At 39.5% G+C, this 23,661-nt stretch overlaps 1 protein-coding gene across 1 annotated transcript in view; it reads right to left on the bottom strand.

Moving 5' to 3' along the window:
• slc36a1.L (solute carrier family 36 (proton/amino acid symporter), member 1 L homeolog) overlaps nucleotides 1–23,661 on the bottom strand; it is a 57,062-nt gene that overhangs the window by 7,394 nt on the left and 26,007 nt on the right. The window contains 2 exon segments of the mRNA NM_001091410.1: nucleotides 15,765–15,934; nucleotides 17,151–17,317. Of these exon segments, the coding sequence (NP_001084879.1) occupies nucleotides 15,765–15,934; nucleotides 17,151–17,317 (337 nt within the window).

Genomic DNA, 23,661 nt, shown 5'->3' with positions numbered 1-23,661 from the left:
GAAGAAGGCAAATAGTTTTAAAAACTATTAAAAAGTAAATAATACAGACAAATTAAAAGTGGCTTAGTCTTAGCCATTCTATAACTTACTAAACTTTAACTTAAAGGTGAACCACACCTTTAACCATTGTATTGCTTACCTTTTATGGTTTTGTACAGTGGAACCCAGCAGACTGCAATCATTTTATCATTACATTCCTACTAATAAACTAGAAAGTTCAAGTGGGGAGCAATTACATAGGTTGCAGCTGTCTTGGAATTTAAATTTTTTACTACAATTTTAATGATGCAGTCCCTAGTTCCAATTAGAGTTTGCATTAATATGCAGTAGTTGTTTTTTGTAGCTCATAATTATATTCTATTTTTATCTCTTCAGCTTCATCTTTGATTTAATTATGCCTCAGATAACACGAACGCTACTCACACTTTGCAACGTCACATGATTTTTTAAATTGATCCGATTCATTTTAAATCAGTATTGCTGCTCTCACAATTAATTTGTTTTATATAATTTAATTTGCATAAATTCATCCTCATCCATCCTATATTTGTGGCAGATTGCTGCTTTACAGCCTTTGGGTCCTGGGTATTATGTTTACAGGGGATTGTTGGGGATGTCCTCCTAAATCCATCCTAAAATTGCTGCAAGCATACAACTGGCTGTGACTGCATGGAGCTTAAAGAAGCTGTAGGGTCACATGTCTAAATCTGACTCTAAAATGTTTTAATACACAAGCAGCGCCCCAACGTCCACCTTTGCTCTTACAACAGTGGCCATCATGTTACATTGGGAGAGAACACAACAATAGATTATCAAAACATGAGTAATAATTTCACACCTTATCATAGGGTGTGGAAAATGAGGAAAGACTGGCCAAGTTGGGGTTGTTCATGCTGGAGGAGAGGCACTTAAGGGGGATATGATAACTATGTTTAAATATAGGGGTTCTTCCAGCTGACAAGAGGGCACCCATTCTGATTAGAAGAAAAGAGGTTCCGCCTAAATATTCCGAAGGGATTTTTTACACTGAGAGCTGTGAAGATGTCATACATTTGATAGCTTCTAAGAAGGGGTTGGATGGCTTTTTAGCAAGTGAGGGAATACAGGATTATGGAAGATAGCTTATAGTACAAGTTGATCGAGGGACTAGTCCAATTGCCATCTTGGAGTCAGGAATAAAAAAAATCCCCCCCCCTAAGGCAAATTGGAGAGGCTTCATTGTTTTTTTTCCCAACTAGCAGTTAGACAGGTTATATACACACTTTAGGTTGAACTTGATGGACGTGTGTCTTTTTTCAACCTAACTCACTATGTAAAAGTTATTATATTGTATTTTAGCTGCAAAGACCATTTGGGACTATCCAATGCCTAACGTTAGCAAGAGAGAGTATGACCTATAACCTCATCTGTTGGTCAAGGCAGGCTGTGTTAGGTGAGGCTAAGAAATTACAATAAGAAAACTAGTACCTCCAAGCAGCCTACACAGGCATTACAACAATACGAATACTGAGATATACAGGTACACATCCACTCACACCCCAAAAAATATAATAGCTACAGACAAAGACACGACTTAGAACTGTATATAATGGAACACTGGAAGAGGTGGGCTAAAGAAGAACATTTCTGCAGAGATATACATGAGAGCAAAATATTGATAAAGTGAAGTATAGAAGATGTGCAAGGAGGAATAATGTCAGTGGAAGAAGTGAAAGCCAGGATGAACCCACCTCTCGGGGCGAGCATTCAATTTATACATCAATTTGACAGCCTAATAATGGGATTAATTTAAATTTAGAATACAAAGATAGGTTAAACGTGACAGGTCAGAGCACTGTTGAGTTTTAGAAATTACTCTTCATAAGAAAATGCTGGCAATTGACTTAGAAATGCTTTCACGTAATATTCAATGTCCTTTAGCACTTTCTGGGGAAATTATATTGAGAAAGAGCGGTCACCGTGTAACCACATTATTATGCCTTGAAAGCAGCAGAGGAGAAGTCAATGTGACCAACAATCTGAGATCAAACTGTCAAAAAATATGTAACCTTTGCCCTCAGGAAATTGGTTGGGATTGTCTAAACCTTGATGTCCCCCCAAGCAAAATGTTGTCATAGAACAGAAATTTTGATAAAGAAGATAGGAAAAAATGTTATGGATAAGAGGGAGTGTGTGTGAGAGACAGAAAAAAATAATATACACCCTGCTGTATTAAGGCATAGGACCACAGTTTGAGCAATACAAGCCATGGAGCTCAAAGGTGTCTTCTACTGTCCGTATAACAAGGGGCATCACCTTATTTATGAGGATATATATAGTTTGTTCATTGGCACTATACTACTACTTTGGGCACTAAATTTTATTCTATGCTCCATTGCATTGGGAATCAACTTGTTTAAAACTTTTTGCTTTCAGTGCAGGGTTTAATTGATAGCAATATATACGTTTTGGCTGCATTTCACAAAAATATAGTAGCTCAGCCAATACTTACATTTTCAATAAAGGTGAGCCACTTCTGTATGATTAAAAGTTTGGCTAATAAGTGTTTGCGATTTTGAGGACAGCAATCTTTATGTTACAATAAGATTATTAGATTCAAGCAAGCCTAAATACTATAGACCAGTGGTTGTGGAGGTTTTTAGTTCAAGCCTTTTGGAGTTCTGCCTTTGGTCTATGTATCAGTCATTTATCCAGAGTTCCAGACTCTAACTCTCACTGTATCGACCCCCTTTAAAATGGGCTTTCAAGTATAGATAGGAATGCAAATGGGGGGGGCAGCCCCATAGTTGGTAACCACTAATCTAGATACAGTACCTCTTCAACTTCCACTCCAGATTAACACTTAGCCTTGACTTGAAACATAGCCCTAAGCAGCCTGGTTTCATAATCAATCAATTGTTTTGGGCCTGTTTATTATCCTTTCATTCTCTATAAGAAGTATTCAGTTTACTTTGATAAACACATCTCCTTAGAATAATGGGACACACGGCTTTTTGTTACACAAACTAATTCTAGAAAAGTAGCTAATTCCAAGCCACTTCCCACTGTAGACAATGGAATACAACTGTTACTTGAAAAATCATCGCCTTACCTTTAATGGGAACATTAAGCAAAGGAACACTGGCACCATTATTGCGGTCACCCCCTCTCCAATTACAATACATTACTAATTAATCATTAACTCATCTGCCCTATACATAATAATTGCCATATGACAACTCATTTTCTGTTTTCTATATCGTGAAAACCTCCACGCTGGAGAAATGTTGCTTTATATAGGTAGTGGTTTATGAAGGGTCACATACAGAACAAATTACAAGGAATATATACGCTAAAATATAGGTAAGGTTTCCTAAACCGACATAACTTATCTTAATCACAGTTTATGACTCTGTTGCCCATCTGTATTTATACATACGAGTGCCACCAGTCCCATATTGGTTAGATTCTCCAGAGAACACCACAGCATTTATGAATAGATGGAGAATTTGCAATTACCATCTACAGATTAGATGTTGTACCTCATCTCTTACAGGGAAAATACACTGATAAATAAGACATGTGTTTCCTTAAAGATAGCGCAGGCTATCAAACATAAAAGTACTGCGAAACAGTCATTCCAGCCCACTAAATTATAGCCTAGACAGAAAGAAGGATAATATATAGAAAACAGAAAAGTAAGTAACAGCCTCCTGTCTCTCTAACATACTAGCTAGAGTCGGGAAGCCTCTTATAAGGATTATAGCCTGTTTTTTTTTAAGAATTTTAACACCAAAGATAGATCAACTTCAGGGTTACTAAAGCTAACCTATTGGCCTGTATCTCTATCTTTGTGTGGCCTGCACACCCCTGTGACTTTAGTTCTGATTGGCCGGTAACTGTATAGTCTATGCTGCAAGTTCTAAATGTACAGAATGGAAAGTTTCACTGGACAGTGCAAAGAATCATACAAATGGTGATGATTCCTGATACACTATAGCTATTTACCTGGAATATTTGATCACAGAAGCTGGAATGTAATTTAATTTTCAACATTTAGGGGCAGATTTATTAAGGACCTTGAAATTATCTATGAAAATCTAAATTTTCAAGGTTATGTTTTTGGTCAAAAATTAATTTAGAGATTTATTATACCCGACCCTGGAAACAGCTTGAATCTTGAAATCTAAAACCTGTTGAGGTCATGTAGGAGTCAATGGCAATCAATGAACCAGCCTTGAACCATTTGAAGATGTAAATAACCTTCATGATGTTTGAGTTTTTTCAGAGGGTTTTTGCCTGAAAACTCAATTAACTCAAGTCTGCGTGTTGTTAACCCCAAACTTGCTGAATTTAGTTTTTTCCATTCAAGTTTTTACTTAAATAAGAATCCATTCGAGCTGTGAGTTCATTGGAGGTATAAAAAACTTAAAAGTTTGACCTGTGATAAATAACCCCTTTATTTACAAAGAAATTAAATTGTGTCTATAAAAACTGGCACCTTTGCGTTTCACATAGTACATTAGTTCTGGCAAAAGATTGTGGAAAACAACAGTAGTTTGGTATTCACAGTGGATCAACATAAAAAGTAGAAGAAAAAATTATCAGGGTTGGACTGGGCCGGTAGGACACTTGGACAAAACCCCAGTGAGCCCCGTGTACCTGGGGCCGTACCCTTTAGTAAACATAGCAGCTGCTCACTGACTTAGAAACCAGGTGCATGTGTGTGGGGACCATGTGTGGGAGGTTGTGGCTGGGAGTTGGCTGTGCAGCGGGGGTTGTGGCTGTGGAGGGGGGCAAGTGTATTGGGGATGTGGCTGGGATAGGGGGCCCAAAGACGGAACCCCTGACGGGCCTGGGACCCTCAGTGCAACACTGAAAATTATTAAGCCATGTTGTTCTTCTTTAATTGTAAGCATTGAGTTGCAGGTAATAAGAAGCACACTTCAATTCAGTTTGGATTTTCTGTGTGCCCCACAATGAACACAAGAAGGCAAGAAAGAAAAGAAGAAAGAGACAAGAACAAGCATTGCCTGAGGAGGTGAGAAAGAAATGTTTAAAAAGCATAATCAATCTCAATACTAGAGACTTTTTTAGAGACTTGTCTGCGTCCACCATATGCAAAGCTATCAAGATATCTGATGCCCATGATACTGTAGCCAATCTCCCTAGATGTGGAGAAAATGTGATTGCAGAGAAAGCTAGTTGGAAATGTGGTGAAAGAATCTCAGTCAAATGCCAGACAGATTCAAACTGCCATTCATACATAAAACAGTTTAACTTGTACAATCAGTCACCAATTCAATGAAGAAGGTCAAGCAAGACCACACTGCTTACAAAGAATAATAATAAAGCACAACTAAAGTATATGCCACAACTCACGTATTAAATAGAATCATTAGTTGCTAGGAGCACAGCTGCATAGGAAAAGTAAACTTTATGTGTAACTTACAGACAGAACTCCATGTGACAAGTATCAAGTGGTTAGCACTTAACAAAGTTAAGAGATTTGCCTTGACAGGACTGGTGCTTACTCAGCTGCTATATATTATAAATAAAAACCTCATCCAAAAAAACAGGACCCACCCTGGATAGCCTTCTGGATAATAGATTCTATGCATACACGAGGGTGAACATTTATATAGCCTACTATAGTTGGTAGGTTTACCCAAAAATAGGAGAACTAATGCATTTATGATACTGTATATTAAAGAAAAATGTAGAGTCTCGGTAATGCACGATGAGCAGAATTGCAGCATGTGTTTAAAGATAAAGCAAGGAAAATATACATCTTTTCAGGAATATCTAGCGTAAAATACTGGCTTTGATGAGAGAAGGCTGAGAAAAATGAAAGAGGCACCAATCGAACCCAACCAGGTGAAAGGAATCTTTCACCTCTAAGAAATGTACTATCCCCAGGGAAGAGCAGCAGTCGAGCATTGATACAAGATTCTTAGCTATTACATAACTATGCATCTTGTGACTGAATATCGGAACTGGAAAGGCTATTGGGAGTCAAGGCAACATGCAACACAACTCAGATATATAGGTCAGCCTGTTAATGTGAGAAGAAGAGTCCTTGTCTTTAGTGATAGTAAATCACTGATCATTAATAACATTGAGTAACAATCGTGGAATTTATTTCAACAGGCCCCATGGTATTTGGCATTGTGCGTTTAGGTTTATTTATCTATACTCCAATAGTACGTCTACTATCTTATTGCATAATTCTCCCTCATTACATCATTAACATATATATTGTAAGGGTTTTTCTGAGGGGTATTAGAGTTGGGTGTTATAATTAGCCCCAATGGTGGTCAAGTGAATTAAACAATTACAGTAGGTTTAACTATTTTAGAATACTTGCAATACTTGCTTTACATAGAGCAGGTGTATGAACGAAGTGTAAAATAGTCCTAGTGGCTGGGTGTTTCAAAAAGTAGGAAGTATATGGAATCCTTTAGTTGACCTTTAAGAAACCTAAATTGGTTCATCTCTGATGGTCAAATAGCATTGTGCCTTTTGCCTCAGTGGCCCAAGGAAGAGGATCTTAATGAACATAAGAAAGATCTGTGGCCAAATCCATCAACTGTGGCTAACTGATACAAATATTTCAGTTTGCAAAGAATGACTGCAATAGCATTACATGATATGAAAAAGACCCCCTAGGTGCCATGCATGTCTAGATGGTTGTAAAGTGTGAAAACATTATTTAGTGGCAGTAATTGGTCTGAACATCAAGACCATGTGAACTGCTTAAGGCCCAGGTTCCCAAACTTGCAGTGGCGGAACTACCGGGGGAGCAGGGGGTCCGAGTGGACCAGGGCCCACACCCCCTCAGGGCCCCCCGGCAGCCTGCTCGCCAGTGAAATCCATCGTGTACAGAGGGGGCGGCGGGGCCTGGCTGCGCGTCACGCACCAGGGCCCGCCTCCCTCTAGTTACGGCACTGCAAACTTGGTAGTAAATAACATATATTTAACAGTTACAACTTGTAAACATAAACCTATCGCTGAGTTTTTTCGCTAGCAAACTGTCCACTTTGTCTTTTAGTAAATTGCCATTTCCCTGCAAATTGTAATTTTGGTGAATTGTCACAAAAAAAGCCCACTTTGCCCTTTAGTAAACTGCTCCATTGTCTCCTCTGTAATATTTTGGACCCCACATTCTAATACAAAATACTTGTTTTTAGTGTAGTATACTTTTCTATGAAGAAGCACAAGGAGCAAGAAGTCAATTCTATACCAAAAGTTCTAGTTATGCGTTAGACTGAATTCACTGTTTGAGAAACACTGGTAATTAAAATGACGAAGGGACAGCTCATATACATATATTGTACATTCCGTTAGCTTCTACTTACAGTAAACAGTGCATATTAATGTCACATTTTTCCCATGTAGGTTACATGATTTATTTTTCATTTTTTAGACCAGAAAGTTTTTTCAGGTACTGATGCTTCAGAAATGGTTAATTATTAACATTGTGCAGTGCTCGCATTGGACAGTTGCCCTAGTAATCTACCTGCAAGCAACTACTTGCATGTAAGCTCTTCAAACTTTGCTTTTTTTACAAAACCTCTTAGCCGAGTCTGAAGCGCATATATCTCCAGAGAATAATTTATAAGCAATGAAAAATAATTTATGACATAGCTTTTACACACTAAATATGTCTCCTGCTGCTTATTTAACTCATAAGGCTGGCATGTGCTTTAGGTATTAGACCAGGGAACAGGCAAACCTATAGGAATACAATTAAACAAATCTAAACACTAGATCACATATAAATGTATAAAACCTTCACTTTAGACAATATGTTCATATAATAACTCACATTATTGCCCTTGCTAGAGAGGGGCCCACCTGTCAGATGATATCATTTTTTCCTGTGCATTTAGGGCTCCCTTGATGTTTGTATTTCAGGACAGAGGAGAACTGAATCAGTGAGTTACTGAGGGAAATTAGAACATAAAGTTGGTGGTTACACGCCTGAAAGGACGGAGCAAGAGTGAAGGTTTTGCTAACAAACATGAGCAAGATCTAATGGAAAGGCCATGATGTGATGCACTAAACATCTCAGCTGTGCATCTTAATGGCTTCAGAAATTAAGTTTCAAGTATAAATGGTTCACAATGCAGCAGGTTAATGCCTCATCAAGACATATAGCTTCTGCTTGTGGATAATCAGCCAGTTACCGCTCAATATATATCACTGTGCTGGATTTCAGTCTTCTCAATTCTTCCCAAAAGTAACAAAACAGGAAAAGTGTCAGCAAAAAAACCCCCAGATGGTTGGTTTCTAGGGTGTTCCTGTAATAGACCTGTTGCCTCTTCTTTTGAAATCACATTCTCCACATACAAGATATTAGTATAGTCTATTCAGAATCTCTGCAGTAGCCAAGAAATAGATTTTCAGTAAGATTCAAATGCCGGTCTAGACAGAAAACAAACACCTATATAAATATATATCAAATATTGTAGAGCCCCGGGACAGAATTTGTGTTGATTTACTGTCTGAATTATATGCCTCTCTAGCTGGAAAGTTAGCATCTTTATTATTTTGCCATTCAGCTGTAGCTACAGATAATTTGATGCATCTAGCATAATATTTATACTAGAGGTATCCAAACTATGGCCTGCGGGCCAAATGCGGCCCGCAATCCATTTTTAATTGGCCCGCAGCAGGTAATGATGAGCTGCTCTCGCCACGCCCCCTGCCTTTCAGATCTAGGGTGTCTGGCTGAGCTGCTCCGCAGAAAGTGCCTCCTTCATTAAGGACCAGCGGAAAGTGCAGAAGCTGCAGGACTTCGTGCGGTTGTGTCAGAGCAACCCAGTAGGGATGTAGCGAACCGCCGAGTATGTGTTCGCGAACGCCGTTCGCGAACACCGGCAAAAAATGCGAACAGTTCGCGAACTGTTCGCGAACTTCGAACATCCGAAAATCGTTCGATTCGAACGATCGAAGGATTTTAATCGTTCGATCGAACGATTTTCGTTCGAATCGAACGAAAATCGTTCGATTTTAGCGATCGAATGGTCGAACGATTTTGACGCGAACGCTTATTGGCGAACGTCGCGTGACGTTCGCGAACTTGCGGCGGACGCGAACAGTCGAAGTTCGCGCGAACTAGTTCGCCGGCGAACAGTTCGCTACATCCCTACAACCCAGACATTTTGCACTGCCCAGAGTTCAAGTTCTTTACGGATTGGTTCATTAGGTAATGGCTTGCAACTGGGGTGCCACTTCCATACTGGAAGTTTCGTTTCATTTACATCGGCTGCAGCATGGAGTCTGTACAACTAGATTCCCTGGTCCCATTCCTAATGTATACAGCTGCCTTTCATTTCTCATGCAGGGGCTGTCATATATGGTGCCCTCCAGCTTCAGAAAGACCTTTAGTGGCCAGTAGTATGGTATTTAGTACGGTATTAGTTCTTGTACTTCCACCTAATTTAGAGGGCTGGACTTTTGGCACTCCTGCCCCGCCGTACCCCTCAGTTGTCAAGCCACTAGATTTTTTTTTAGCATATATAATTAGTGCCACAGGCAGTTCATAGCAATTACATAGCTACACCAAAAGGGTAACATACCCTTCTATTGATGCACATAGTTGGATAAGACTTGCAGCATGTGGTGGTGGTGGCAGCCTTTTAACGCACTATATTATGCACTCTTTCTTCTAAGGCGGACTGGGGTTCATTTAGGGCCTAAATCACTAGTTAGCTACCTCGGAAGGGATATCGGTGTCAGGCTGAATATCAAGCTGAATGGTCGGCTCCCGCATATTTTCACCTCACCAAATCTGGCCCTCTTTGCAAAAAGTTTGGACACCCCTAATTTATACCAACAGGTATATTCACCTCTACTTCCCTTAATACTTAGGGGTTATTAATCAAAAGTCAAATGTTTAGATTTTTTTTTTTTACTTCGAATTAACTCAAATGAATAACTCGAATGGTTTCCATTCTAGAAAAAACTGGAATGGAAAAAAACTTGAATTATCGAATTCAGGGTTAACAACCCGAAAACCAAAATTTATTGAGTTTTCGTTGAAAATAAACTTAAATTGTTTGGACTGATCAAGTTTTTGGGCAAAATCCTCTGAAAAAAAACTCGATCATCATTCAAATGGTGCAGGGGACCTCTGCCATTGACTCCTACATGATCTCACCTCGACAGGTTTTAAATGGTGTATTTTCAGATTCAAGCTATTTCCAGGCTCGGGGTATAATAAATCTAAAAAAATATGTTTGTTTTTTTCAAAAACCCGAAAAGTTTTTGACCAAAAAAATAACCTTGAAAAATCTCCCCCTTAATGAATGACTAGAAAAAGTAGTATTCTATTGCTTCTCACTCAAAACAGAGAGCTCGAGATAGACCCCAGGGAAATGTAGAATAAAAGTTCACAGACCATGACATGCACGGGAATGGATCAGGTTTTCAGTACCTGGAGTATCTGGTTACAATAAAACCTAGTCTAGGCAGGCGCTAATTGTCTAGGAGATTTTTGGACATGGTCTCTCAGTTCAGCAATTGACTGACCAGTTAAACAGGGTGAAATATATCATGCCTAGATGTACACTCCAAAGTAAATATAAGTAGAGCCATAAGGACTTATTTGCGAACGCAAATACACTGCGTCGGGTGTGCTCAAATGGCCCCAGGCCTCTGTGATTAATTTCAGCAAAAGGCATAGCCCCCATCAGGGCCCTGCCCTTACCTTATTAACAGTCAGTAACATTTTAGAGTTTTGTATTTTATGCCACACATCCAAACCCTTGCTAAATCTTGTCACTTCCATTGGCACAACCTTGTCTGAATATGCTCGAACTTTAGCTCAGAAATAACAAAAACCCTAATTTTGTCTCTTACTATTTCCCCAGTTGACTAATGCTACCTTGCAGGCACTCCAGCTTGCAACAGAACTTCTTTCACAGTTTTAGACTGTTCTAAATGCCACCATTAGACTCATCTCAGCATTCCATATCAGCAATGAGTAATTCTTATGTCTAGGCTATCATCTCAAAATACACTCCTTCATGCTCTCTAAAGTCTGCCTCTGCATTGCCTCTCTTCTCCTCCCATTACTTCTTCCCATTCCCCTTTGCAAGACAGCTCTCAAACCTCTACTTGTCTCTGGAATTATCTACCATGACCATTAAAACCAACCAATTTAGATAAGGTACTGTATATTTAATCGAAGACAACATCTTATTAAGAATCTGACTATGAAGATTTTCATTCATCCAGATCATAGTATATCTAGTATAGGTCAATTTAAAAACAACTGGACTTGCTGAGTAATCAATGAAGACGTTTCACTACTCATCCGAGCAGCTTCTTCAGTTCAACTGACTGGTGTGGGAAGTTCTCGGTATATAAACTCTTCCACTAATCCATTTACAATGGCACATTGTAACTCTTCAAAGAGGTGACATCTGAAGAAATTCACAGAGGTGTTGATTCTGTGTAGTTGTGATAGGATTATCCAATGTGTCATGCAACTCCTAGATACAGGTGTTACTTGTGAGAGTTGCATGAATGGATGTGTGAAGTGTTCTGAATCCGCCGGGGTACAGATGTTAGAACAGCATTGTATGTAGCAGACAGGTGGTGTCGAAGGCCCCCGCCTCTGTTCAGAGATGGTCTCTCCACCTTGACATGAATCGCCTCTTTCACGCCTCGTTCAAACCAGCGGTCTTCTTTATCCAAGATTTGGACCTTGCTATCTTCAAAGGAGTGTCCCTTGTCTTTTAAGTGTAGAAAGACAGCTGAGTTTTGCCCTGTAGAGTTCTCCCTCCTGTGCTGAGCCATTCGCTTGGAGAGCAGTTGTTTTGTCTCCCCAATGTATAGATCTGTGCATTCCTCGCTACACTGGACTCCGTATACCACATTGCTTTGTTTTTCTTTTGGTGTTGGATCCTTTGGGTGTACCAGTTTTTGTCTCAGTGTGTTGCTAGGTTTGAAAAACACAGGGACATGGTGTTTGTTGAAAATCCTCCTGAGTTTCTCTGACACTCCAGCTACATATGGGATGACTATGTTTCGCCTACTATGTGTCTCCGGGCGGTTATTTCTATTGGTGTTCCTGTTGGGCTTGGTTGCTGCTGTTTTGACAAAGGCCCAGTCTGGGTAGCCACACGCTTTCAAAGCTCCTCTGAGATGTTTTTGCTCTTTGTCTTTGGACTCTGTATCAGTTGCCACACATTCCGCCTGGTGGTGCAGGGTTCGAATGACACCCAGTTTGTGTTCCAGTGGATGGTGGGAATCAAACAACAGATATTGATCCGTATGAGTGGGTTTCCTGTATACTTCCGTCTTCAAGTTACCCCCCTCTTGGATACATATCAAACAGTCCAAAAAAGCAAGTTTGTTCTCGTGGACATCTTCCCTTGTGAACTTGATGTTATTGTCCACTGAGTTAATGTGTTCTGTAAAGGCCGCCACTTCATTGGATCTGATTTTAACCCAAGTATCATTCACATACCTGAACCAGTGAGTCGGTGTAGTTCCCTGGAATGTAAGTAAGGCCCTCCTTTCCACTTCCTCCATGTACAAGTTTGCTACAATGGGAGAGACTGGAGAACCCATTGCACAGCCATGTTTCTGTCTATAAAAAAGGTTCTTGTACTTGAAGTATGTGGTGTTAAGGCACAAATCTAGCAACACACAAACTTGGTTGGGACTGAGGTTCGTTCTGCTGCTGAGGGTGTTATCATGTTGCAGTCGATTTCTTACAGTCTCAATTGCCTCTGTAGTAGGTATACATGTGAACAATGAAGTGACATCATATGACACCATTGTTTCTTCTGCCTCTAGTGTAACACCGTGAATCTTGGTTACAAACTCTTTGGCATTCTGGATATGATGCACTGTATTGCCTACCAACGGGGCTAAGATGTTAGCCAAGAATTTTGCAATGCTGTATGTCACTGAATTTATGCTGCTGACAATGGGTTTTAGTGGGGCTCCTTCTTTGTGTATCTTGGGGAGTCCGTATAAGCATGGTGTGGCTTCCCTGGGATACAGACGGTGGTATAAAATTCGATCAATGGCTTTCTCCTTTTCAAGTTGTTGTAGGCAACCTATCACCTTTTTCTTGTAACCGTGAAAGAGGCGATTCATGTCAAGGTGGAGAGACCATCTCTGAACAGAGGCGGGGGCCTTCGACACCACTACATACAATGCTGTTCTAACATCTGTACCCCAGCGGATTCAGAACACTTCACACATCCATTCATGCAATTCTCACAAGTAACACCTGTATCTAGGAGTTGCATGACACATTGGATAATCCTATCACAACTACACAGAATCAACACCTCTGTGAATTTCTTCAGATGTCACCTCTTTGAAGAGTTACAATGTGCCATTGTAAATGGATTAGTGGAAGAGTTTATATGCAGAGAACTTCCCACACCAGTCAGTTGAACTGAAGAAGCTGCTCGGATGAGTAGTGAAACGTCTTCATTGATTACTCAGCAAGTCCAGTTGTTTTTAAATTATTAAGAATCGTTAAGTCTTTACTATCCTTATGCTTGAAGTGTTCGCTCATCCTTTACATTGTGAGCAGGGCCTGCATTGCGTTATTTTAAAAAATATGTTTGTTATAAATTGGGCTTAAAATAATTATATATACAGATGGTGATAAACAGAGGTGACTGTGTGTATACTCACACAGAAGGTCCTGTAGAAAGTCAGAAAGTCCAATTCCCCTTTCCACCTTTGGCTGCTTTCCATGCTTTAGAGGGGCACTATAGCCTTTTTTGCTCACTACAGAATAATATCTATGCTACAATAGACTGACTATTTATCTTTGCACACAACATAAAAAAATGTAAATGAGCTGTTACCATCCACTAACAGATCAGTAACACTTTCATTCAAAGAAGCTAGTAAAAACCAAGCACTGGTCTAATGGTTTTTATCATAGTCATACAAAAAAAACAAGTAATAGGTATTGCTGAAATAAAATCATTAGAATGCATGCAAGTGTAACTTAGTGGAAACATGTAAATCACGATCAAAAAATGTAAACAGTCTACAAGTGCATTGTGTTACATTATTCCATATATTATATATACACACCATTCTGTATTAAAACTCATACATTTTTAAATTCACAGATGTTGCTTTAAAAATATATATATATGCTTAAGCGCAATGGCATACAGGATACCCACAGTTATTTGCCATCCAAGCAATTTCCATCTCAGATGGACTTTAATATACTTGGAATTTGGCATTAATGGTAATAACCTGGGCCAAGGCTTCGAAAATGCCCACTACCCCTTTTTTTTTGGATCAGTAATAGCCTTAGATCCACAACTGCACAGACAGAATCCAGGAAGTTACTATCAGAATAGATAGAGGGGCAGTTCCCATGCGGGAAACCACTCAAGCAGGAAATATTGTAAAATAGCCTTAAGATTTTGAGGACTTTAGCTCATTAAATTAATTATATAAGACAACATTGCAATATCAGCCATTCATCCATAGTGCCAACGATATCTAGAATATTAAATATGTATTCCACAGATTTCATCCTAACTGCACTTCATTATAAATTAAGGTTACATGACTATATATTGCACCAAAGGAGATTTTGCATTAATAAAGTTCATCCCAACTGGCATTATATAGACCAGATGTTATCAAAGTGTAAAATGAAGTGGATTACCAAAAGAGCCAAAGATTTTCCCAGCTTTGGTTATATTATTAGCAGCAACATATTCTGAATGTCTTAACAGACATTAAACATCATTTACATCCCAGTGGAGCTTACAGTCTAAAGTCCCTTTCACATTCACACACACTATGGCCAGTTTTATCAGGAACCAATTAACTTGAATGTTTTTGGAGGATGGAAGGAAAACCAGAGTACCCAGAAGAAACCCATGCAGACACACAAACCATACATACTCCTCGGACTGACTGGAATCGAACACAAGACTGTTTGGCAGCAATGCTAACCTTTGCACTACTGTGCTGCCCATGTAGCAGCTGTGTGGAAGCCAGTCAGTGCTAATGTTTGAACTGCGACTAGGACTCATCTATTCTATAGGTGTGACCAGTGCACATGGACAGCAGCTAAGCACAAATGATTAATATGTCATATGAGGGCACCCATTTTGATTAGAAGAAAGGAGGTTCCGCCTAAATATTTAGAAGGGGTTTTTTACAGTGAGAGCTGTGAAGATGTGGAATTCTCTCCCTGAATCAGTCGTACAGGCTGATAGATTAGATAGCTTTAAGAAGGGGTTGGATGGCTTTTTAGCAAGTGAGGGAACACAGGGTTATGAAAGATAGCTTATAGTACAAGTTGATCCAGGGACTCTGAGGCAAATCGGAGAGGCTTCAATGGGGTTTTATGCCTTCCTCTGGATCAACTAGCAAAGGCAGGAGAAAATAGAGTTAAGAGGTTGAACTTGATGGACGTGTTTTTTTTCAACCTAACTTACTATGTTACTATGTTACTATGATTTACAATACACAAGATTAAGGCTCAACTGGCAGCTACCTGTAAGGGCTAAGAAAGCTATGTTAGCAGAGGTAGTTGTAAACCATCAAATATTTTTACTTTAAAATAAACGTTTCAACAAATTTCCATTATAAAATGTCTGTTTTTAACAGCAATTACATTCAGTGAAATCTTGCAGTGAATGTATATTGAAATGTTTCTTAGGATTACATTTATTTTCCTTAGGTAAAACGTTATTTGAAGTTTATAACCCTCTCAATGTTTGCATTGGGCAAATACAAAGAATACATTTTACAAATAAAAGACTTACATGTGAGACAAACCAAAGCCGCCCTCACTGTTAGATCCATGCAACGTACCCAGCGATCATGCACATGTAAGGTGACTGTCGGGACTATAATCTCTGCGGCGACGTAGAACTGCAAGGCGAAGGTGATAAAAATGCCGAACGAGTAGAGCAGTTTCACCGACTGGTAAAACCTGTGCAATAGTTAGAAACACCGGTGGAGTGTTACATGGTACAATAAAAAAGGGTGCTACCTATTATTTTTTCATGTAAAGCCAAGTAACCTTTAATTTTTTTGGTCAGGTATGTCAATGTCTTTCAAAGCAGATCTACCCTGAACAGTTACAATTTGTATGAACTTGTCAAATTTAAAACAGTGTTTTATATACTAAGGGACCAATTAAATGAACCAGGTAAATGTGCTACCCTTCCATTGGACTGTACCTTAGTATTTACTCCTTTCCCTTTTTTTCTGCCAACTTTGATCTCCCTTTGCATCTACATTTTATTCAGAATTGTATTATTTTGTCACTTGTACTTCTGGTTTCTTATGCTCTTATCTATTCTCTGCTCTCTGTCCCTTTCTTTAAACTATGCCATTATCTTTTATACATTCTATTCTGCTGACGAACCACTTCCTGCTTTTAACATCTAGTCTACGCAGGGGTAGGGGGAGGGATTTTTGCGCCTAGGGGGTTGAATTCTCCTTTAAGATTTTCCCTTTTCTGTTTTGTGATTTTTAGCCACTTTCTCATTATGCATCCATCTTTTCATTTTAATTATTTTGTGCTCTCCCATCACCCCCTCTCTTGTGACCCACATACATCCTCCCCTTCAAACTACCTTCTTTCTAAGACACCAGTGCATGATGTGATTTAAGACATATACCTGTTGCTTTGGAGAGGGAGGTACACATGTACATTACAAACATTTATGTGTGCTATCAGGTACTGTGTGTATGCTATTATTTATTACATATGTGTATCAGTCACCTCAGCTGCACCGTGATTGAATATCCTGGAATGAAATTCAAAACTCTCGCTCCAAGTTATCCAATCCCGCACAGTTGAGGTAGGTAGCCAAAGCACAGAGGCAAATAAAAATGGTTTAATTTAAAAAAACAACAACAAAAAATTGTACACCTAATCTGCAACAAAACATTTGATATTCCTATAATTAATTGTTGGCATAAATGTATAAATTACTTCTATGGTAGGCAATGCATCAGTTTCTGGACATATTTAAGTGATATAGGCATTTTACAGCCCAAAATATATAAGTGATGGACATCATAGAATTAACAGTTTACATATACTGCTAGAAATAACGGTTATTAACCAATGGTAATATATCCTTTGTGTGCAGCAGGTCCCTTAAAGGCCCTGGTACTTTGAGATGTTATAAACTTACCAGCAGTTGGGTAAATTGAGCGTGATGCTGGCCTGTATGCTGGAACCAAACCTTAAGAATCCCAGGGTACCCATGCTGATGTATAGGATTGTGACAATGCCCATTCCAACATACAACACTACAGGGAACTGATGAGGGATCTTCATTTTATTCTCCAGTGGAAGGACCTGAAGAACAAGCAAATTTAAACCATGGTAAGATATTTATAGACTGTACACGGCAGAGAGAAAAATAGAACATACAGTATGTAGATCTAGATACATAATTGATAGGAAAAAAAGCAGCAGAACAGCAGACAAAGCCTGTTCATTTAAATTAAAGTTCAGAGATGTCAAACCGTACTACAAAAGTAGTATGTGGCCCTTTACAGTGTTTTATGGTTACTTGCTTTCCTAAAGACTCTATAGACGTCTTATATGAAATATGAATATAAACATACTATCAAACCATTATTAATTAATTGGATAATAATCCTAATTAATAGTAAATAGTGGTGGGAGAATAAATTCGCCAGGCACGAATTTGCAGCAAATTTCCGTATTTCCCTGCCAGCGAATACATTTGCGATACGGCGAACAATCCTCCGCAACAACAAAAAATTGTTGCACAAAAATAGACGGCAGCATAAAATTTAATTATTTAGACTCCCATTGACTTTAATGCCTTTGGACAAAATAGCCACGTGTATAAAAGTTGTCGCTCGCGGCAAAATTATTTTGACGCTCATTGACTTCAACGCGGTTCGCAAATTTTTGCTCTTTCACAAATTTTTTGGTTAATTCGCGGCACAGATATGTCCATCACTAATAGTACATTAACTCTATTATCTTAAAATCACATCCATGTACCCCAACTGTACCCATGTACCCACTATTTGCTGCCAACAATATCGGTACAAGTATTAGATTAAAGTCGGCAATTATGGAATCCTGCAGCCATTTGCAGCAGGACACAACTATCAATTATGCCAGCATAATACCCCTGTATTATGCTGAAATAATTGAAAGTTGTGTCCTGATAGCTGATAGTACAAGTTGACCACGCACAAATGCCACATACTCAGTACCACTAATTACAAAATGAAGTGCATTGTGTATATTCATCATTAAGTAAACCTTATTGAATAGGGGGTTATTTACTAAACTCCGAATGCAAAAATCACAAAAAAATTGTGATTTTTTTTAATATAAAATCAGACTTTTAAAAAAATCACAAATTTTTCAGAATTTATTAAACCCCAAGGATGGAAAAGTCTTATCTGAAAATCCGGCATCTCAGCCCTGTCGAGGTTTCATGTAGACTTTCATCTAATTCCTATTCATCATTCCGTGTGGCATTCACCTGTGGCTTCTATTATGTAAGCAAGACAATCACCATGTTAAAAGAATGAACTGGGAGTCACTGGTCAGCAATCAGGCTATTTGGAAGGAAAGGCAGAGCAACCTGTTGCCAGTCACTTTCTATCTATGGGCCCTGCCTATTTTTAAATGTATGGCAACTGACTTCCAACCACTCTTCACTAGAAGGGATAAAAATGAGGTGGCATTAATACAGGGAAAAACTTGAAACTGTTGCACCTTGGGGACTTCATAAAACATTACCTTTAAACTGTTTTGTTTGAATTGTAACTGACATATTTTTCCATTAGCATTTACTTCTGTTTTTATTATTGTTCTATTTATCCTATATATGTATTTGCTTTCTCTATTTCCATTTGACAGTCCTGGTTACTGTGGCTTATGCCTCAGTGGTCTGTAATACACTTGGTCTTCCTGCAAGTGGGTTTTGTCAAAATGTAAGTGCCTTTGGGCACATTGGCCTATCGAGTGCAGCCAAGCAACATTGCCTATTGAATGTAGCCAGATGTGTATAACCATACATTATGGACTCTGGATGTGTGTGTGTGTGTGTGTGTAAACAATCACCAGTACACGATTGACTGCATGGTGTTGAGGCTGGTTGATGAGGGGGAACAGAGGCTCTGCAGCAGAGAACCTCACCCCACAAGTTATCAAACCGGATGCAAATTCCTAACAGCCTGGAAAAGAAAATATGTGGAAGAGAAAAATGTGGAAGAAAAAAATGTGAAATATGTGTAGAATATTTTCCTTGTCAATGTCTGTCCAGCATTGGCTAGAGGTTTCTGCAAATGCGCTACATTTACGTAAGAGCAGTTAACATGCAATATTCGCTTTTCATATTGCTAAGCCAGTCCTTCAGAAACACCAGCAAGATTAGCAATACGCTGCTCTATCATTATTTACCAGTTTCTCCCAATCCCTTTGAATAACCTTTATCAGGAGCCGTCAGTCTGAAAGCGGATAAGCAATGTCTCATCCGAAAGGGTACCTATAATTATACTTATAGATGCACTTACTCTCCCTATGGGGGAACATGAATAAAAAAACACACATATCTATATTTTCCATTGAATATGTTGTCCTTCACAGGGGAATTCTACTTGCCAATCATCCATTTAATTATATGCGGAAATCCAAGCAACAAAAGGAAAGCAAACCAGGCACAGCTTTGTATGAGATAAAATATAAATATGGAGGTCATTGTAGTGTTGCTTCTAGTTTAACCACCTCAGAGCCAAAACAATCCCAACCTTGCTTTTCAGGTCCATAAGACTTTCAGAACTTTACATCTACAATCTTGACATCCAATAATTTACTGTAACACTTTATATAGTCTGAAAAAATTAATCAAAAGACTACAGATTGGGCAGGCAAAGGGGAAGCCCTCATACATGACCTGCTGCCAACTTGGTCTTGAAAGGCAGTGTATGGTCTGCTTTACCTAGAGGAGTGCTACTGCAACTACTGCATAGTTAACAGAGTAACATAGTAAGTTAGGTTGAAAAAAGACACACATCCATCAAGTTCAAACTTTGAAGTCTGTATATAACCTGGCTAACTGCTAGTTGGTCTAGAGGAAGGCAAAAACCCATCTGAAGCCTCTTCAGTTTGCTTTACAGTGAGAAAAATTCCTTTCTGACTCCAAGATGGCAATCATATCAGTCCCTGGATCAACTTGTACTATGATTCCATAACACTGTATTCCGGCACTCTTAAAGGAGAACCAAACCCTTAATTATAAAAACCCTACATAGACCATGTTCCTGCTCCCCCCAGCCTATAGCTGTTACCTTCAGTAAATGCCCATAACTCTTTACTTAGCTCTCTTTGCAGATTCAGCGCAGCAGAGCTCATGGGCTCCAAGATGGCAATCATATCAGTCCCTGGATCAACTTGTACTATGATTCCATAACACTGTATTCCGGCACTCTTAAAGGAGAACCAAACTCTTAATTATAAAACACCCTACCCCCCTACCCTACATAGACCCCCTTCCTGCTCCCCCCCAGCCTAGCTGTTACCTTCAGTAAATGCCCATAACGCTTTACTTACCTCTCTTTGCAGATTCAGCGCAGCAGAGCTCATGGGCGCCCCCCCCTCCGCAGCAGTGGAGATTTTTCATACCTTTTACCAGCTTAGTTGCCCTTCTCTGTACCCTCTCTAATTCAATAATGTCCTGTTTGAGCACTGGAGACCAAAATTGTATGGCATATTCTAGATGGGGCCTTACCAGTGCTCTATACAGGCAAAGAATAACCCCTCCTCCCGCAAATTTTTGCCCCTTTTAATACAGCTCAAGACCTTGTTTGCCCTTGAAGCTGCTGACTGCCAATGCTTGCTACAGCCACGTTTATTATCTATAAGTACTCCAAGGTCCTTTTCCATTATGGATTTGCCTAGTGCAGTCCCATAATGGGTATAAGTGGCTTAAATATTTTTACATTCCAGGTGCATGACTTTACATTTATCAACATAGAATCTCATCTGCCAATTAGCCGCCCAGATTGCCAGTTTATCAAGATCCTGTTGCAAGTATGCACATCCTGGATGGAGTTAATTGGGCTGGATAGTTTTGTGTCATCTGCAAACACTGATATATCACTTACAATACCTTTCCATAAGTCATTAATGAACAAAGTTAAATAAAAGTGTGTCAAATATAGAGCCCTGAGGGACCCCAGTATGAACCTTACTCCAAGTAGAGAATGTACCATTAACAACCACCCTCTTTAGTCACTTTTCTATCCATCTGTAAATGACTTCATTAAGCACCACAGCCCTTAGTTTAGAAAATTGTCATTTGTAGGGCACTGTATTAAATGCTTTGGCATAATCCAAATACTGTAGATCACATCTACTGCTCCCACACTGTCCAGCATCTTACTTACCTCATCACAAAAAACAACCCAATTTGTCTGACATGCCCAATCCTTAAAGCCATGCTGATTACTGATCATAATGCCATTCATTAAGACAACATTTAGAATGTGAACCCTTAACAAGCCTTCATTCAGTGAGGAACAGCACCATTTCATAAGTTAAAAAGCCACTATTGATCCATGGCTTAGACCCGAGGTAAAGTTTCAAGCCATTCTCGGCTCTTTTTTATACTTCAAATAATTTGCCCACATGGATGCCAAATTTACAGGCCTATAATTGCCAGGCTGAGATCGTAATCCCTTTTTTAAATATAGGAACTACATCAGCTTTCCTTCAATCCATAGGTACCATACCAGATGAAAGCGAGTCTGAGAAAATCAGAAATAGAGGCCGGTCTAAAACTGAACTAAGTTCTCTTAGAACCAGTGCCAGGTGTATGCAATCTGGCACTGGCACCTTGTTCACATTAATTCTTAGTAAATCTTTATGAACCATATCCTGAGTCAACCACTGACTAGATTGAGCTGAGCCAACAGTGCTGCTGTGAGGTGGCCACACTCTAAACCCGCATCTTTTTACTATTAGTATACTTAAACTTTTTGGGGTTAGTCTTAGCATCTGCGCTATGCGCTCCTCATTTGCTATCTTTGCCTTCCAGATTATTGTTTTACAACATTTATTATAGTGTTTAGATTTATTAAATGCAGCTTCTGTGCCCACAGACTTGTAGTCTTTAAATACAGCTTCTGTCACCACAGACTTGTAGTTTTTAAATGCTTTCTCTTCATTCCTGTTAACTACTTTATATCCATATTAAGCCACATGGGGTATTTCTTGGTGCTTCTACATTTAATTCTTAAGGGAATAAATTGAGAACAGTTTTTTTTTTTTAGCAGAAAACATGTCCCAATCTATGCTCTGAAGGGCAGCCCTTAAAGCGGCTAAAACTTGCTTTTCTGACATTCAGGGTTTTTGTTGTCCCAGTGTATATTTGTTTTTTGGCTCCTCAACAACCTGTGCCATAAAATTGTTTATAAAAAAAAGTTTATAAACTCATTCCAATTAACTGTCCTAGCAGTAATGTTGCTTCAGTCGATATCTGGGTGCCTCTTAAATATTCTCAACTGTAAAATAACAGAAACAATGGTCTATGAGTCCTATGACATATGGTGGTGTGGCATTTCCATGATATCAACCCCAGGGGATAGACCTAACACCTGCCTAGGGTGCATTGCTCAGAGGATGCAATACCAAGTTCCAAAGTGAACAACCAACAGGGAGACAGGGCGCAATGTCAGCCAGGAGGGTAATCGACTGGTTAAGGAGGTGTGTGGCAGCAATGTCAGCAGTGGAGGAGGAATGAAAGTGCAAGGTAGTTATGCTTTGGGCACCAATATTACTTGACATGGCTCTGCCCACAAGCACCAACAGCGGTCCACACCATGCAGCCAGTTATTATTACTATTTTTATTTATATAGCAACAACTTATTCCTGTTCCTATGCCAGAGGATATTACAATCTGAGTACCTATACCATCAGAACCCAATTAACCTGCCTATATATCGGGTACGGAGGGTGGTTGTTAATGGTACATTCTCTGCTTGGAGTAAGGTTCTTAGTGGGGTCCCTCAGGGCTCGGTAATGGGTCCACTTTTATTTAATTTGTTCATTAATGACTTAGGGGAGGATATTGTAAGTAATGTATCAGTGTTTGCAGATTACACAAAACTGTCCAGCCCAATTAATTCCATCCAGAATGTGGCATCCTTGCAACAGGATCTTGACAAACTGGCAATCTGGGCAGCTAAGTGGCAAATGAGATTCAATGTTGATAAATGTAAAGTCATGCACCTGCGATGTAAAAATATCCAAGCCACTCATACCCTTAATGGGACTGCACTAGGCAAAACCATTATGGAAAAGGACCTTGGAGTCCATGTAGATGATAAACTTGGCTGTACCAAGCAATAGAATCACTGGCACACGTGGCAATTCAAGTGCCGGGTTACCCCGTGCTCTTTATTGTGCGGACGTGCAACGTTTCGGCGTCACCCCGAAACGTTGCACGTCCGCACAATAAAGAGCACGGGGTAACCCGGCACTTGAATTGCCACGTGTGCCAGTGATTCTGTTTGTTTTGTACGTATTCCTGGGGGTTGCCGTGCCCTCTACACTGTGCACCGGGCTCAAACTGCCAAACTGTGAGGAGAGTGTGCGCTGCTTCATCCGAGTTCCTGTACCAAGCAATGCCAGTCAGCAGCATCAAGGG

This window comes from Xenopus laevis, chromosome 3L (genome assembly GCF_017654675.1).
Source record: "Xenopus laevis strain J_2021 chromosome 3L, Xenopus_laevis_v10.1, whole genome shotgun sequence".
NCBI classification, from domain to species: domain Eukaryota; kingdom Metazoa; phylum Chordata; class Amphibia; order Anura; family Pipidae; genus Xenopus; species Xenopus laevis.
Note: the sequence above shows the minus strand (reverse complement) of the source record. Positions and strands in the feature narration are given on the sequence as shown.